At 37.6% G+C, this 19,541-nt stretch overlaps 1 protein-coding gene across 2 annotated transcripts in view; it reads left to right on the plus strand.

Annotated features, from left to right (window-relative positions):
* LOC146003582 (synaptotagmin-B-like) overlaps positions 1 to 18,259 on the plus strand; it is a 136,689-nt gene extending 118,430 nt beyond the window's left edge. For both annotated transcript variants that reach the window (XM_083141882.1, XM_083141883.1), the window contains exons 4-5: positions 9,919 to 10,101; positions 17,728 to 18,259. In XM_083141882.1, coding sequence (XP_082998008.1) covers positions 9,919 to 10,101; positions 17,728 to 17,861 — 317 coding nt within the window. In that variant the 3' untranslated portion in view covers positions 17,862 to 18,259. The remainder of the gene's footprint in view (positions 1 to 9,918; positions 10,102 to 17,727) is intronic.
* Positions 18,260 to 19,541: the final 1,282 nt, after the last annotated feature.

A 19,541-nucleotide genomic window follows, 5' to 3' on the forward strand; every position in this document is an offset into this window, starting at 1 on the left:
CAATGGTACTTATGGTCGGATTATGGTGGTGAGGTTGTTGTGCCCAGAATTTCAATCTTTCTCGCTGCATGTATTCAAATTGCATTGCTTGATCTAATGCTTCTCTTATTTGAATCAATGTTAGGTACGTGTCGATTAGTGTTGCCCACGGGACGAGACGGGACAGGCTTTTAAAAATTCGAGACGAGACGAGATTGATCATGTGTCCCTTTGACAAACGAATATTTTCGAGACGAGACAGCACTTCCACGAGACGAGACAGGCCAAGTCTCGTCTCGTGGGCAACACTAGTGTCGATGCGCCAGAGATTATTTATTCTTAGTGCCTCGTTCTGAATACTTTGTATTGGCCTTTGGTAGGTTGGGGCACTGTGCTGCTACACAACACACGCATAAGTTAACATTGTTCTTATACTCTATCCGAGGTATCTCTGGAGCGAACGAACGAAAATAAGTCTCTGCGCAAGGAGTGACTCGAGAGTGCTCGTCCAATAAACTCGTGAGAGGGGAAGTGAGTGTGACTACCAGCCATTTGCAGAAGCGCACACTGCTTAGCTCCACCAACTCGCAGTCTCCCTTTCTCTACCGTTATGCGCTGCCTTGCTCCACAGATTCCCCGGACAGAGTATAGTAGAACGTTAAGCATCGTTAGCCTATTTTTCCTTATTGTATATAATTGCCCTTCACGTGTGCTGCCTTTGTGCGCAAGATTGTTGTGTATTTTTTTCTACAAATGCATATTTTATTTAATATAATGGAGATACAACAATATCCGCATATTTGAATTCAACGTCATTGTTAATATGGGAAGGAATTTCTTGCATTGCTTTGTGATTTACATGGTAACATGTTTGCCGGCGGATCATCCCTAAACGTACAGTCAACGGCAAAGATAATGGTAGGCAAATTGTCCATCGCTATTTTCATTACTTTTTGTTCTACGTCCTGTGTTATTTTAAGGAGTGAAACTATGTTGGTATTGCCATCTGCTTATTGACGTCTTTATTTCAATTCATTTTAATCATATTGTGCAATACATACTGAATGAAAATGTTGATGGACAATTCGCCTACAGTTTCTTTTGCCGTTGGGTGTACGTACAAGTCACATATGGAATTTTCCTTGCATTTTGTGGAATATAGTGATCTGGTAACCCTATCCCGTATATCAAGAAATGCTGATCACGGTTCACCACTGACCGCGACAACGTCTCTTAAAGAAAAATACTGCAGACAAGAAGTCCTTCAATAGCTTGGAAGAACACGAATGGAAATTGCAGACAGTAGCGTTCCGTCCTACAGACGAAGAACGCTCCAGACTTACAAGACATATCCTCGAGTTTACTGTCCAGCTGATTACAGATAAGAACGTTATTCAGGTGGCGTGGGATACTTTATGGATGTCCCTGCGTTCGTGAAGGAAGTCCATGTACGGAAATTCCCCTTCCACACTGGATGGCTCTCCTGTTCGTAAGCGACAGGCGACAAAAGAAATGACCATGGACAAAAGACCATAAACTATTGCATACAATAACATTTAGAACTACAGAAGGTTTCTTCTGTTTAAAAGCGGTGTTTGTATTGCCGGTGGAGCCACGACCGAAAACAGGTGTGACTGTGGGCGTATTCCCAACAGACGATTTTGCACTGCGTAAGCTGCTAAGTCCCATAGACGTATGTGTAGTGTAAAACAACCATGACCGTATATGCATAGGGTTTCATTGACCTTGAATCAATTCGGTACGGGGGATGGAGACTGACCCAAGTACCAACATGATATAAGGAACGAGAACCCCTGTCCGGAAACGCCTCATTAAAACGTTACAAGCCAAAACTAGTTGGGGCTGCCTGTGAAAGTTCAATATGACAACTGAAAGATGCGGCTTGTAGATTTAATTCGGACATTACTACTGTGTATCGTAGCAGTGTACAACGAAAACGTTACAGTAAGTGTTGAAAATTGCGGCTCCCACAGTAGAAGCAGGCATGGCAGCGTCAAGAAGCCCTGTCACATCCCCTCTAACATCTCTGGAGTCGTTCTGACGATATCACACGCAGGAAGGATTCTTGACAGAAGGGTATGTAACGTTTTCGTCGTAGAGTGCTGTGATACACTGTGTAATGCCCGTATTAAATCAACAATCCGCATCTTTCCGTTGTCTTTTTGCACTGTCATAAGCAGCCTCAATTAGTTTTGGCTTATAACTTTTAATGACGAGTTTCTGGATCGGGGTTCCTTATCTCATATTCGTACTTGGGTCAATCTCCATCCACCCTGCCAGATGGATTCAAGCTCCCGGAAACACCCTGTATACAGAAATAATGGATGGGGGTTCAACTTACTGCGATGGTGCAGTTTTAATAGTTGTACTTTGTTATTATTTATTATTAATAAACAATGTTAAAATATGACCAATATATTTTTCTCTCAACAATTTGGATTCAAATATTAGCTTGATATAGACCTAAGTTTATTGTATTAACAATAACAATATTGTTTTTATATTTAGCTTTATTAGTTAGGCTTTGATATTTAAAACCTACTTTTTTTTCGTCTGTAAGATTGCTGACGAGAATACCTTTCAGCACATTGATGTTCGAGGCAAGAACAACCTACCCATGTCCCGAATCTATTTTTACCAAAGATAGCGCAAAATAAGGTGTTGATAAAATGTTCAGTGTCGTGCAAGGTACTGCCCAAACTCCCAAAAAATTTGCCTCTTTGGGTTCAACCTTCTTGACAGCGATTTTCTGCAGGCTCAGTGTTACAAACCTCTCACATAAGTATGTGTGTTTTCAAATGTTCTCAACTTTCTTAATCCAATTTACGATGGCTGATTGTGTATTACATTAAGTGTTTATAGTCTCTAATTCCACACAGTGGCGACGATTCGGTTCCAAAACTGTGACGGGGGGGGGGGGGAGCAAGAACAGTTTACTTTTCCTTAGTATATAAAGTTTAGCATAGTGGGAGGCTACTGCCCCACACGGCCCCCTAATCGCCGCCACTGATTTCACAAGTAGGTGAGAAGGTAAATCATTAACTACAACTTTTTGTTCATTTAGTTGAAGGGCCTGTCACAAATTTGCTGAAGTGCTGTTGTTGCGTTTCATATTTAAACACTGGACTGATTATATACACTATTTAATGTACACTGACACTGGACTACATTGGAATGGAGTCGACCACCGTGTAGCAATGTCTCTCGCTGTTCTCTCGTACAGTGCGGGTATTTCCCGATATGTACCACGCCCTGCACAGTCTCCGAAGCAGAGTCTGCACTGTCCTGCCACCTAGTGGCGACAAGTATAATGAATACTTAAGATATACAAATTTTCACACATTGATAACACAAATAATAATACATACACTAATCTGTCCCAAACATAGTCCCCCCTCTTGATCGAGTCGATCAACAAAAGTACCACTAATGATCTACTGGAAGAGGCACTAGTTTGTTAACTGGACGTTTATAAGTTGAAGACGAAGTGCGAACAGTTGCAACACGCACTAGTCCATCCGCACCAGGATGCACTTGTTCAACTATAGCAAGTTTCCATGTAAGTGGAGGTAGGTGATCTTCCTTCACTAAGACCACTGTTCCTGGTTCCAAATTCTTCCTTTGGGTGTTCCACTTGGTCCTCTGCTGCAGGGAATGCAAGTAGTCCTTTGACCAACGGTCCCATAGTTGTTGGTACATCTGCTGCAATCTCTGCCATCTGGATAAACTGGATTCTTTGATGTTAGTCAGACTAGGCTCAGGAAAACTAGTTAGGGGTGCACCAATAAGGAAATGGCCAGGGGTTATAAAACTGGGATCTGTAGGGTCATGTGACATTACTGTGAGGGGCCTGGAGTTAAGACAGGCTTCGATTTGAACTAAGAGTGTTTCAAGTTCTTCGAAAGTGAGAGCAGAGTTCCCTACGATTCTCCTCAGGTGATGCTTCATGGACTTCACTCCTGCTTCACAAAGTCCAGCCATATTTGGGCTATTGGGTGGTAGAAAATGCCATTTGAATCCTTCCTGAGCTGCATGGTCTTCTAAAGACTTGCTGAAGTCTGATGATTGGAATAAATTCTTCAAGTCTTGTAATTCACGATTGGCACCGACGAAATTTCTTCCGTTATCGCTGTACAAGTTCAAACATTTTCCTCTGCGTGCCGTAAATCTTCGCAAAGCAGCAATGAATGACTTGGTGCTGAGATCTCCGACCAATTCTAGGTGTATGGCCCTTGTGGCAAAGCATACAAATACTGCTACATATGCTTTCAGCCTTGATTTGCTTCTAGTGATTGACGGCTTTATGATAATTGGTCCAGCGTAATCAACTCCAGTGTTTAGAAATGGTCTAGTGGACTGTATTCTGGATGGTGGTAATTGTCCCATGAGTTGGTTGGAAATAGATGCTCTTAATTTGAAACAAATGAGGCACTTGTGCAGAATAGCTCTGACCACTTGTCTGGCTCTTGGTATCCAGTACTCCTGTCGTAATGAAGATATAAGGAGTTGCGGTCCTGCATGTAATAGCCTGTGGTGTTCTGAAAGAATGATCAATTCAGTTAAATGATGCTTCGGTGGCAATATGATTTGATGTTTGCTATCATATGGTAGCTGTGAGTGCCTAAGTCTTCCTCCAACTCTGAGTACTTGTTTGTCATCTAGGAAAGGATGCAAGTCTGAAAGTTGACTATCCTTTGACACCTGACTGTTAGAAGACAATTCTCTTATTTCCTTGCCATAAACTTCGTGTTGCATGCTTCTAATGCAAGTATGCAATGCTGATCTTAAGTCACTTGCTGACAATGATCCTATATGTTTCTCTTGTTTGTTCCTCGCATTGTGTAGAAATCTCAAACAATATGCAATCACTCTTTGAAGTTTCAATAACGACGAAAATCTGCTGATAAATTCTATCGTTGGTGCATTTGTGACTAGACTTACTGTAGTTGTTCTTTGTTCTTCAAGTTCGTCGAGTTCGAAGTCATCCTCCCTTGACGATGTTGGACTCGAAGGCCATGCTGTTGCTGGAAGTGATAGCCAATCAGGGCCATGAAACCACATTTGAGAGGTGTGTAGTGAGTCTACATTTGTCCCTCTGCTGATTAAATCTGCGGGGTTCTGTGCTGACACTACATGTTTCCAGTACTGAGGCTTAGAACATTCTTGAATTTGTGAAACTCTATTCGCTACAAATGTTTTCCATCGTCTTGCAGGTGATGCTAGCCACGCCAGTACGATCTTCGAATCGGTCCATAGATTGATTCTACTGACTTCCAATTGTAGTAGTTGTAACACCTTGTGTGTTAGTTTCGCCAGCAACAAAGCAGCGCACAATTCAAGACGAGGAAGAGTGATTCTTCTTATAGGTGCCACACGCGAACGTGAACAAAGTAAATGTACAGTGGTTTCACCATTTTCATTTGTTGATCTAAGATACAAACAACAGCCATATGCAACTTGCGATGCATCTGAAAATCCGTGGAGTTGAATGTCAACCACTTTTCCTTGAACTAGCACAAATCTGTTAACTTGTATCTGATTAATGTTTGGTAACTGTTGAAACAAACGTTTCCACTCCATGTTGAGTTTATCTAGTAACTTATCGTCCCATTCCATGTTATGGAACCATAATTGTTGTAGAAATATCTTGTAAGAAATTACTATTGGACTCACTAGTCCCAAAGGATCAAAGATTGATGCGACAATAGAAGCTACTTGTCGTTTAGTGATGTTGTCTTCATAACATGACACTATCTCCTTGTTATTTGCTTGCAATTTATCGGTGACTGGATCCCACGTGAGGCCTAAAGCCGTAACGCTCGCTCCCTTGTCGAACTGAAATGGTAGTTGCATTTCTCTATGAGTAGTTGGTACTGCTTCAAGAAGTTCTGGATGATTAGAACACCATTTCTTCAAAGTGAATCCTGCTGAATTCAGTAAATCGATTAGTTCTCCTTGCAATTGTCTAGCTTCTTCAATACTGTTGGCTCCAGTGAGAAGGTCATCAACGTAAACATCTCGTTGTAAAACTTTGGATGCATTCGGAAACTTGGTTGCTTCCTCTTCAGCTAACTGCTGCAATGTTTTGGTCGCCAAAAACGGTGATGATGCCAAACCAAATGTGACTCTTGTGAGCTCGAACGTTTGTACTGGCATATCTGTAGATTTTCTCCAAAGTATGCGTTGAAACTTAGTGTCATCTGGATGAATCAGAATTTGTCTGAACATCTTCTCGGCGTCTGCCGTAAATACAACCTTGTGAGTTCTGAAGCGAAGAGCTATAGACTGAAGATCGTCATGTGTGGTTGGACCGACCATCAGTATATCGTTTAATGAGACTCCATTTGTTGTTTTTGCTGATGCATCAAAAACAATTCTGGTCTTCGTGCTGCTGCTGCTAGGTTTGAATACTGGATGATGTGGTAAATGGTATGACACGTCATCAGCTTCATTTGGATCTGGTTGTACTGGCTTCATGTGTCCCAACATTTCATACTCCTCGAGTATTCTGCCATACTCCTCTTTCAACCTTGGTTGTTGTTGAAACCTCTTCTCTAACTGATGTAATCTGAATAATGCCTGGTTGTATGAACGTCCTAGCTCTGTATGAACTGATCGAAATGGGAGACGAACAATGAAACGCCCTGTTTCATCTCTGGTGGTGTGTTGATTGAAGTGGTTTTCACAAGCTACTTCTTCAGCTGTTTTTGGTTTCGAGTACATTTCCTCCAATTCGAAAAAACGCCGTAATTGAGAATCCAAATTATCCTCCATGCGTACAAAACATGCTACTGTGGGTGTACTAGGTTCTACAGGCTGTTCCATCCGACCAGCTAAAATCCAACCTAATTCGGTATTTTGAAGAACAGGATAGTTTTCATCTCTCGTTTGTCTTTCAGGAAGAAGTAAGTGCAAGTAAAGTTCCGATCCAATTAGTAGATCTATCCCTTCTGGTTTGTAGAAATCTGGATCTGCTAACTCAATGTCGGTTGGTAGGTTCCAATGTTCATGATGAATAACTTGAGAAGGTACGTTCCCTGTGATGCGTGGGAGTATCAGACAAGTAAGTGAAGTCTGGAAGTCTGACACTCTTGAGCGCAGCTGAATGTCTACACTGTGCTTCGCTTCCGATGAAACATTATTGATTCCTCTGATTGGAATATGATTTTTCTGCTTTCGCAACTGTAGTCTCTGAACAAGATCTTCCTTGATGAAATTTGACTGAGACCCACTGTCCAGGAGAGCTCTACATGTATGTGGCTGTCCCCTAGAATCGATGACTTCTACTAAAGCTGTTGATAGCAGAACGTGTGATCTTGGTTTACTCTTAAATGTGCAGTATGAAGATTGTACTGAAGTTGTCCTTGCCGCTTCATTCCTCGTGTCTGGTGAGTCATTCCTTGGCTGGTCTTGCCTTAGAGGACCTCCTCGTTTACCGCCTTCGTCTGGATGCAACAATGAATTGTGTTTCAATCCACAGCGTCTACAATTACCTGAAGTACAGTTCCTAAAATTATGATTCGATCTGAGACAATTATAACAAAGTTTGTTGTTGCGCACACACTCTTGTTTCTGCTTCAGACTTGCGCCTGCAAAAGACTTGCATGAATATAAGGAATGTGCTAATTTACAGAAATAGCATTGTGTATTTGTAGTTGTCAGGTAAGAATTTGACTGACGGATGTGTTTCTGTTTAGGGCTAACCTTGTGTTCATTGACATTTTTGTTTACGTGAACAGACTTCATTGATTCCAAAGCTTGACATTTTTGTTCTAGAAAGGTGAACAGTTCCTTTAGTGTAGGGAACGACTGATCGGTATGGCTTAATTCCCATTCCCTTCTTGTGTGAGAATCAAGTTGAGCCAAAAAATGATGTATCAAAATAACATCTTCTAACGGTGTTTGTAATTCAAGGGCTCGAAGAGCATTTAAGTTACTGGTGACGTCATTGATGAACTGATGTAATTCTGTGGGATTTTCCTTGTTAATTGCGTTCACATGCAAGATGTTATTGACATGACTTGCTGCTATCAGTCGTTTATTCTCATACCTATCTTTCAACAATTGCCATGCAATATCGTAATTTGAATCAGTCATGGGCAAAGTATCGATAAGTGTTCTTGCTTCAGATTCTAATGATGAACGTAAGTAGTGGAATTTCTGTATTTTAGGAATATTGTCATTTGTGTGAACCATAGCCTGAAATGCATCTGAATATGCTAACCAATCCTGATAATTACCGTAAAACGTGGGTAAAGATACCGTGGGTAATTTGATGTGCTTGGTGCCTAATGATGAAGCATTGTTTACAACATTCGATCCATCTGTAGGTGCAGCTTGTGCTTGTTTATGTTTCTCTATAATGGATTCCATTTTACCCCGTACCTTGTAGTAAACTTCTTCAAAATCCTCCCTGTGAGGTTCGTGATTCTCGTTTATATCTTCTACTTCTAAACGTGTTTGAACTTCATCGTATTTTTCCCACAAAGGTGTTAAATTCTGTAAACGGACCCTTACTTCTTGAACTTCCCCCGTATCTTCAAAGGAATTAACAAATGCTTGTGTTCGTGTTAACTGGCCCCTAAATCCAGCTCTCCTACGTATCAACACTCTTTTCTCTTCTTCATCCATCGCGAAGGAAAGAGGGCAAGATATGTAGGAAATAGTACGTGAGGAAAGCGTAAACAAAATATGGTGCGAGCCTAGCTAACTACTGACCTTGACCTGAAGCTTCCCTGGGTGTTGGCGATGACGTCACTTCAGATGATAGCAGGATACTGTAGTGGATGCTCGAAACTGTCCAAATTTATGATACTCAGTCCCGTGATGAGTTCTCGTAACAAATAACTTATTGTCCACTGAATACCACCGTGTACAATTCGGTCTTCTAACAAAACATTCGACGTGCGCACGATAACGATACGGAATGTCTGTTCAAACCACACGCTTAACCGTTGTGATCGAAAATTACACGTAATACGTAATAAGTACTGTGACACAAAAAGTTCTACGATTGAGCACATAACATGCAACCATATATTGACGTAAGTACGAATGTCAGTACACATCTGTAACTGGAACACTGCATACAAAGTCACTTCGATACCGCGCGAAAACACTCGTTCTTTCCATGGCGGGCGAGCTGAGACGTTTGTTCTGATGCGTAACACGTCATATCTCACAGAGATTGTTCACTTGGTAAACTAATCCTGCCCGGAGATGACCATAAAATGTTGCGTTTCATATTTAAACACTGGACTGATTATATACACTATTTAATGTACACTGACACTGGACTACATTGGAATGGAGTCGACCACCGTGTAGCAATGTCTCTCGCTGTTCTCTCGTACAGTGCGGGTATTTCCCGATATGTACCACGCCCTGCACAGTCTCCGAAGCAGAGTCTGCACTGTCCTGCCACCTAGTGGCGACAAGTATAATGAATACTTAAGATATACAAATTTTCACACATTGATAACACAAATAATAATACATACACTAATCTGTCCCAAACAGCTGTGTTGGCAATTTTAAGAACTTTAAACTTAAAATCTTCTCGGGGAGGCGAAATAAGAAGTGTGCCGAATTATATCTAAACTATGAACCTGTCAGTTGAGTGAAATAAAGAAAGCTAATATCATATTCATTGAGTGAGAAAGATTGAGAGAGGAAACCATCATAAGTTTCCAATTGAAAATCGTTGGGAATTTCTAGTGGGCATTGAATGATAGGGTCTATATGATTTTTTGAAATGTTAACGTGTATTCTGAATCTTATCTTTTGGAGGTACCATCAGTTCCTAAATGGTGCTTCAGTAGGGTCTGGAATAGTATTGATCTTCCTTTTTATTATTGATATCTATCCTTTCAGGTCAATGTTCGAAACTATATTAATTTCCTATGTCTATAATTTCAGTCCAGCCTTACGTGAAGGTGAGCCTCCTTCAGGGGGGCAAGCCCCTCCGGAAGTTGAAGACCCGCCGTGTTAATCCCTGCATCTCGATTCCATTCGATGACGTCATCAGCGTGTCCCTTGCCAAGCAGTCTAACCTGAATGACGTCATGGGCCGCATAAGCCTCTGCAACAAAAGCAAGTTCGGTAAGTGGAAAGCATCAGTGCTCCTTTGTTTCTATTGTTGATCTCCGTTATAGTTTCTAGGGTGCATGCCTAGCTCCCTACTAATCAGCAAAGCTGACAAAATCGTACCTTTATATCCGACGGTGTCTGTCCATCAACTGTCGGTATCTTGAGAAACTACAAAAGCTATAATAATCAGAATTTGGTAAACGCATCAGAACTAACTCCATTTAGTAACTGCTAAATTAAGAGACAGACTCTCAGTGGTAAATCATAAGCAACAAAATTTAAAAGTTGTAAAATTTAATACAGTAAAATTTGTTGATGAAGGAATTAAAAAAGATTACCAAATTAAATTGTCATAATAGTTTCGATGTTTTCCAGGATTTAAGTGATGCAAATATAAATGAAACAGACGTAAATAAGGATTGAGAGCGTATACGTAATGGTAGAATCAGCAATTAGAAGAAAGTATAGGATACCATAATCCCAGAAAAAGTAAACCGTGGTTTGATAATGAATGTGATAATCTAATAGAAATAAGAAATCAGGCTAGACTTAGGTGGTTATATAACTCTGATGATTCAAATTTTAGCAATTATAATAGAATAAAGCGAGAAGTTAACCGCACGTTTAGAAGTAAGGAAAGAGATTATTTGAAAATCAAAATTTAAAAAATTGAAATAAACCAAAAATAAAAATATCAGAGATTTATATAAAGGGGTAAATGAATTTAGAAAGGTTGGCAACCTAAAATAAACTTGATAAAAGAAAAAAACCTATGAATTCTTGGATGATGAAAGCGATACTTTAAATAGATGGAAGAACTACTTTAATGACCTTTTAAATGTTCATGTAGGAGATAAATCAGAAGTATATGAAATACACACAGCAGACCCTTTAGTTCCAGAACATAACTTGACTGAAGTTAGAGATGCTAGTTAAAGCTTAAAAAATAACAAAGCATTTGGCATTGGTTTAATACCAGCCGAGTTAATTAAATATGGTGGGAATTCCTTAATATGTGAAATTCATAATATGGAATAAAGAAGAAATCCCTCATCAGTGGAAAGAAACAATCATTGTTCCTGTGTTTCAACAATAAACTACAATAATTACCGTGGAATTTCTCTCCTCTCAACACCATATAAAATATTATGTAACATTCTTTTAACAAGGCTAAATCCATATGCTAATAAAACGATTCAAAAGAAAAAAAAACTGGGAGTTTGTTGTTAGGAAACGAATAGTCGTGAACAAATATCTTTGCAGCTCATTGCTGGGAGACGATTCAAAGGAAAGAAGTAGGAGTCTGTTGCTAGGACACGAATGATCGTAAACAAATATCTTGCAGCTCATTGCTGGGAAAAGATGCAAAGAAAAAAACTGGGAGTCTGTTGCTAAACGAATGGTCGTAAACAAATAGATTTGAAGCCCATTGCTGGGAAACGATTGAGAGGAAAAAGTGGAAATCTGCTAGGAAACGATTCAAAAGAAAAAAAACTGGGAGTTTGTTGCTAAACGAATGGTTGTAAACAAATATCTTTGCAGCTCATTGCTGGGAAACGATTCAAAGAAAAAAAAACTGGGAGTCTGTTGCTAGGAAACGAGTGGTCGTGAACAAATAGCTTTGAAGCCCATTGCTGGGAAACGATTGAGAGGAAAAAGTGGAAATCTGCTAGGAGACGATTCAAAAGAAAAAAAACTGGGAGTTTGTTGCTAGGAAACGAATGGTCGTAAACAAATATATTTGCAAGTCATTGCTGGGAAACGATGCAAATAAAAAACTGGGAGTCTGATTCTGGGAAAAGAATGGTCGAGAACAAATATATTTACAGCTCATTGCTGAGTTCTTGGTCAAGATGTTATTTTCCATTTAAATTCTTCTCAGTCAACCATTTCAAAGAAGGACACTTGTTTGAAAATATAGTATACTTAGAAACATTATTTAGCTTGACTCACATGAAATGGAATTTCTTTGCCAGCGGACTGAAGTAGGTCATGTAACAGACTCCCGCAGGATTTTTCCCAGTTAGGGGCAAGCATGGTATTTTTTCCAGAGGGTGGGCAAAGGAAGCACATTTCTCCCACAATATTATTGTCACCTCAAATAGAACTTATTGAGTTTGAAGTTATCAAGTACCTGAACGCCTTTGCAATAATTAACATATATTACTGTGACTGAAATTAAATGATATATGTGTGAAGTACGTACTTTTTATTTGACTTATTTTCCATGGTAAGGGTGGGGATCCCCCTTAACCACCCTACTTCCAGACGCCCATGCCAACAACCAGCATTGTTTGTTTCTAAACAGCGTGTTTGATATGTTTTTGACAGTCAAGTACATGCAACGTAATCCCAGCTTAACAATTATTCAATATAATTTCCACACATGTAGATTTTGTTTCAAGAAAGAGACAATTTCGGTTTAGTTTTTCATTTTTTCTTATCTCACACCAAATATTTTTGTCACACTGTTATTGTTTTGATCAGAAGACCAATACTGTTTTGCATTTCGATCAATCAAATAAATTTTCAGTTGGGCTGCATTATATTATTTTGAAAACAACACGACTTTAAATATGTATATCGTATTTGGAAAAATAGTAATTCCGTCACACACGGTTTTGGAAAAAAAAAAATAAGTATCAGAATGCAAAAACAATTTTAGTTGTCCTGCGTGGCATGATGAGCATGCTTTGAACTATTTTTCCTGACAGGAATATCTTTCTAGTGCACCCAGATAATTTACATATTTTGTATGCTTTGAGTTGCACAACATTTGGTCAATCATATAGCATATAGCACAACAAGTCACATATTGTACTATATACGTTAGTACATCAGGGAAATATGTAATTACATTGTTGTTCTAAAGGTAATTCCGTCACAAATTGAATTGCCCCTGTAGTATTATATTGATGCAAAACTTGGTGTCTTACATTGAAAGAGGAACATAAATTAAGAGTATTTGAAAATGAAATCCTTAGAAAAATATTTGGTTCTAAAAGGGATGAGGAAACAGGTAAGTGGAGAAGGTTACATAATTTAGAACTTCATAATTTGTATTCAAGTCCAGATATTATTAGAATGATTAAATCAAGAAGACTTAGACTTAGGTGGGCAGGCCATGTGACAGTAATGGGAGAGAAAAGAGGAGTTTACGATATTCTTTTTGGAAAGCATGATGGTAAGAGACCAGTAGGAAGACGAAGATGGAGAGATAACGTTGAGATGGACCTAAAGGAAATCGGTAGGGATGAAAAAGAGTGGATTGATCTTGCCCGGGAGAGGAACAGATGGAAGGTCTGTGTTGATGCAGCCATAAACCTTCCGGTTTAAGAAGTCAAGAGAGTTAGTTAGTTTTTGTATATTAATGGTATTAATCTGAGGGATCCGCTGACCAACGACAGGTGCTGTCCTCCATTCATATTGGTGGCTAGGCGTAGAGCTGACAACTGTGCACTGTAAAAAGACATGTCAAGAAACAGCAATATGAGGCCATGGATGTTCCCAAGGTAAAATATTCCGGAGGTAAATTGTCTCCCATTCGGATCTCCGGGCGGGGACTACTTTGGGAGCTCCCTGGACTAAGGATAAGATCTACATTAGGAATAAGGATATTAAATTAAGCACTTGGAATATTCTGAGACTTTACCGGCCTGGGGCATTTCAGTGTACAGTTAATGAGATAGATAAGTATAAATTAGATGTAGTAGCTGTCCAGGAAGCTTGAGGCCAGGAGAAGGGAATTGTAAATCTAAAAATTATACTTTTTTCTATGGTCGTACTGAAAATCATAATTTTGGAACAGGCTTTTTCATAAATAATAGAATTATCTCTGCTCTTAAAACAGTAATTTTTTTTAATGATAGGATATCATATGCAGTTTTACAGGGTAGGTGGGGTAAAATTATTTTCATGAACATACATGCACCAACGGAAGATTAAGATGATAATACTAAAGATGATTTTTATGCAGAGTTAGAACAGGTCTTTGATAAATTTTCCCAGTTTGATATAAAAATTCTGTTAGGTGACTAATGCACAGATTGGTAAAGAACAGACATTTAAACCAACGATTGGTAAAGAAAGTCTTCATGAATTAAGTAATAATAATGGTATAAGATTGATTACTTTTGCAACCTCAAAGAATTTAATTGTGAAAAGTACCACTTTTAAACATAAAGATATCCATAAATATACCTGGTCTTCTCCAGATTAGTAATTGCTAAATTAAGAGAGAGACTCGCAGTGATAAATCATAAGCAACAAAATCTAAAAGTTCTAAAATTTAATACAGGAAAATTTGCTGATGAAAGAATTAAGAAAGATTACCAAATTAAACTGTCAAATAGATTGGATGTTTTGCAGGATTTAAATGATGATGAAAATATAAATGAAACAGACGTAAATAAGAATTGGGAGCACATACAAAATGCAATAGAATCAGCAGCTAAAGAAAGTATAGGATACCTTAAACCAAGAAAAAGTAAGCCATGGTTTTATAAGGAATGTCATAATCTAATAGAAATAAGAAATCAGGCTAGACTTGGATGGTTAAATGATTCTGACAATGCAAATCTAAACAATTATAATCGAATAAAGCGAGGAGTTAACCGCACGTTTAGAAGTAATAAAGGAGATTACTTTAAAAGTAAAATTAACGAAATTGAAACAAAGGGCAAAAACAAAAATATCAGATATTTATATAAAGGTGTAAATTAATTTAGAAAGGGATTACAACCTAAAGTAAACTTGATAAAAGATAAAAACTGTGATTTTTGGCCGATACAAACGATATTTTAAATAGATGGAGGAACTACTTTACTGACCTCTTAAATGTTCATGTAGGAAATAAATCAGAAGTAAATGAAGTCCACACAGCAGAACCTTTTGTTCCAGAACCGAACTTGACTGAAGTTAAAGATGCTATTAAAAGGCTAAAGAATAACAAAGCACCTGCCATTGATGTAATACCAGCTGAGTTAATGAAATATGGTGGAAATTAGTTAATAGGCTATGTCAAATTCATAAATTAATTTGTTTAATATGGAATAAAGAAGAAATCTCTCAACAATGGAAAGAATCCATAATTGTTCCTGTGTTTAAGAAAGGTGATAAAATGAACTGCAATAATTACCGTGCAATTTCTCTGCTCTCAACAACATATAAAATATAATCTAACATTCTAACAGATCAACTACAGATCAAATTTTTCTCATCAGACAGACACTTGAGAAAAAGTGGGAATATAATCAAATTGTCCATCAACTATTCATTGATTTCAAAAAGCATATGATTGAGTCAAAAGAGATAAGTTATATAATATATTAGTCGAGTTTGGAATACCTAAGAAGCTTGTTAATATGATAAATGTCTGCACCAGTGAAACCAGAAAGTAAAATTCGTGTGGGTATTAATATGTCTGACAAATTTACAATTCATGATGGGTTAAAACAAGGAGATGCATTATCTCCATTGCTCTTTAATTTTACGTTAGAATATGCTGTCAGGAAGGTAAAAGAAACTAACGAAGGACTAAAATTAAACGGTGTGACTCAGTTGTTAGCATATGCAGATGATGTAGACTTATTAGGGGATGATATAAATACAATTAAGAATAATTCTAAAAAAATTTTTCAAAAGCAGCTAGAGAGATATGTTTGAAAGTTAACAAAGAGAAAAGTAAATATATGCTTAAAGGCCGAAACCAATTGTTAGGTAATAATCAAAATCTAATTATTGATAACAATTCGTTTGAACCAGTTTCCAAATGTAAGTACTTAGGAGTAATACTAACAAATGAAAATTATATTAAAGAGGAAATAAAAAACAGGCTTAATTCAGGAAATGCATGTTATTTTTATCTTCATAAACTTTTGTCTTCTCGTTTAATATCTAAGAAACTAAAAGTTAAAATATACAAAACAGTAATTTTGCCTGTATTATTATATGGATGCGAAACTTGGTCCCTTACATTGAAAGAGGAACATAAATTGAGAGTATTTGAAAATATGATCCTTAGGAAAATATTTGGGCCAAAAATAAATGAGGAGACAGGTGAGTGGAGATGGTTACATAATTTAGAACTGCATAATCTGTATTCATGTCCAGATATTATTAGAATGATTAAATCAAGAATACTTAGGTGGGCAGACCATGTGGTACGAATGGGAGAGGAAAGAAGAGTTTACAGGATTCTTGTTGGGAAACCTGATGGTAAGAGACCTGTAGGAAGGCCACGACGAAGATGGAGGGATAACGTTGAGATGGACCTAAAGGAAAACTGTAGGGATGGAAAAGATTATATAGATCTTGCTCAAGATAGGAACAGATGGAAGGCCTGTGTTGCTGCAGCCATGAACCTTCGTGTTTAAGAAGGTTAGAGAGTTAGTTAGTTATCTATATTAATGGTATGATATCTGGAAAAGTAAATTAAATAAATCAGTCTTGCCAAGGATATATTTTTGTTGACAACAAACTGATAATAAAATACTAGTTCATTATTATTTGTTTGCAATAACTTGTTATATCAACGGCCTAACATCCCTTACAGATATTTCTGGCGACGTTCATGTTGATAATCGTCAATGTAGAATGGAGTGGTGTAAGAACGTGCAATGGGTAAAATGTTCGTTGTGCATATATCCGTGTTCCATTGAAAGTTAGGCAGGTAACAATGCGTCTGCCTTAAATATGTCATGGCGGAATGTAATCATATGTGTTTAACAGGCTTCTGGAACAAAACACGTTGAAACCATGAGTTCGGTTTTATTCGTTGTCTTCCTAAGGTGGTACTATGATATTTTTGCAAACTGTGTTGCATAACAAGAAAATAACTTCAAAATTTCATTAACCACATGTTTTTACTTGTGATGTTTGCCATAATGCGTTACATGTTTCAAAATATTTTTTATAACTGGCAAGACCTTCTGGTAATTTAAAAAGCGGGATTTGAAGTTGGCATATCACATTTGGGGCAAAATAAAAGTTCGCGCAACTATGCAAAATTTTTGAGTTTCTGATTTCGGACTCTGTGCCTCATTCATCAACTGGAGCATCAACATCAGTCTTCCGTGACGAAATCATCCCACCCCCAAAATTAAGAGTTATCATGAGAAAGGGCCAAGCATCTGAAATCATAACCACTTCTCCTTCTAAGAATCTACATGTACATTTTTAAATTAGTTACCAATACAAATAGTTTCAGTACAAATTTATAACAGATTTTGTAGTCTAACATTATTTTCTAATTTTTTTCCTAAATGCGAACTTTACCCCACCGCATGCTTTTACCCCACCAGTGGGGTAAAAATGCGTTTACTTCAATCATTAATATATTATATATTACAACTAAGATATTCTAATTATTAATCTGAGACCTAGAGAAACTAAAATTAGAATATTTGAGGTTTGTTAGTTATAAATTTTAAGATCCTTACTGCTTTGGTATCTTAGATATATGGAATCAAAACTAAGTGCGCACTCTTACCCCGCTATACTCTACTAGGCTGTCTGTGAAGTCAGAAGCTGAAACTGTCTGGTTTAGGATTAATGCATGTAGACCACTAAGTAAAACACTTCACATCCACAAATTGTGATGACAGCATTGCCTCTAAAGATTTGTCTATGTCTTTCCAGGAAGGAAAACCGTGCTTGGAAGCTTGATCATCGGACCTTCACCAAACGTCAAGGGAACCGGGGCAGATCACTGGAGTGACATGGTTCATGCCAAGGGCACGAATATAACAAAGTGGCATATTCTTACCACGTGAAAGTTTGTGAGAAACTCAAGAGAATGAAATTGTGGACATTGTGCGTGGCAGATATAAGACAGTAGCAGCATGTAATATACATGTTAGGGCTTACTACAAATGCAAGAAGTGTATGTTACAAAATTGCTAGGGCTTACTACAAATGCAAGAAGTGTATGTTACAAAATTGCCTCCTATACTCTTCCTTCACGTGAGAGCATATAGATGTCTACACCACTGTCATACCATTATATCTTCAAAACAAGATGTTTTATAATATGCATTTAGTGTGGCTTACTTTCCCCAAACAGTTAATTTAAACTTTCAAATATATATTTTAATGTTCTTTTACTACCGTTATAACCTTATGTTTATTTTTATTCAATTCATATGTAAATATTGGAGAATAAAATCACATTACAGTTTCGTTTCTAAAATGCAATCTTATCATATCCATTAACCCAAGAGAACATACCTTTCACTCCACGTGTAAAAATAAGGAAAAATGCAATTTTTGGATGGATTCCAGTTCATATAGGTTAGCACTACTTGATGTTAACCCAAGACACATCTTTACTAACAAATATTGTTGTAATTTTCAGAATTTTTACAATGTTTTGCTTATTGTTACTAGTTTTTAGTTTTCAATTTAACTGAAGTATTTCTAAAATAATTAATAAAACAATATGAAACACAGGAACAATATTTTCCACAGTACACTTTAAAACATCTAAAATACAGGGTGTCCGGGCTAGAGGTATACAAAAATATATGCTTATAAAGAAAGAACTATACATGTTGTAGCGCTAATGCTCCGCTGGACTTCTGGCCGACCCCAGGCCAGCTATTTTCGAATATTCCTCTTTCGAAAAATCGCTTTCTAATTCCAAAATGATATCTGCTTAGAATTCCGTCTAGAGCTTTCACGTGAATCTTTGCGTGGTTTGCTTTTTCTGTTGCCTAGATATAATAAATAGTTTCGTGGGTACCTAAGTCTCTTAAACTATATTCGAAAGAAGAGCAATATTCGAAAATAGCTGCTCTTGCGTCGGCCTAATGTCCAGCCGAGCCTTTTGTTCTCAATTGCTTGTCTACGCGGAGGGGACAATCAAAGTACTTTTTGTAACGTTAAAGTAGCAATTGCTCTGTTGTCATTGTATGAAAAATTTCAGTTCTTCAGTTTGACTCACTACGAATTTATCTTGCTTTGAACTATTATTTGGTCAGTCCGTCAGTCCACCAACATCCGACTTTGTAGCTCTTGTAACCCTATCGGACTACATTCAATGTCAATCTTCCTTCCACGTAGCACACACCCTGGACTGCATTTTTCATACTAACGAGGCTCCGGTCTCTGGATTCAAAGTCCCTATAGAATATGTTTGTGATTGTCCATCTCGTCACCATTCACCACTCATATTCGTCATTAGCCAAAAGTGGTAGCAAAATTAAATAAATCAACCAATCAATCAATTAGAATTCTCTTTGGTTTAGAAGTTTGCAAATATATTCTTGCAGGCCGAAACCAAGTGTTAGGTAATAATCAAAATCTAATAATTAATAACAACTCCTTTGAATCAGTGTCCAAATTCAAGTAATTGCTTAGGAGTAATATTAACAATTGAAAATGATATTATAGAAGAAATAAAACATATATTTAATTCTTGAAATGCGTGTTACTTTTCTCTTCATAAACTTTTA

This window comes from Lepisma saccharinum, chromosome 20 (genome assembly GCF_977018435.1).
Source record: "Lepisma saccharinum chromosome 20, izLepSacc3.1, whole genome shotgun sequence".
Classification (NCBI taxonomy): Eukaryota; Metazoa; Arthropoda; class Insecta; order Zygentoma; family Lepismatidae; genus Lepisma; species Lepisma saccharinum.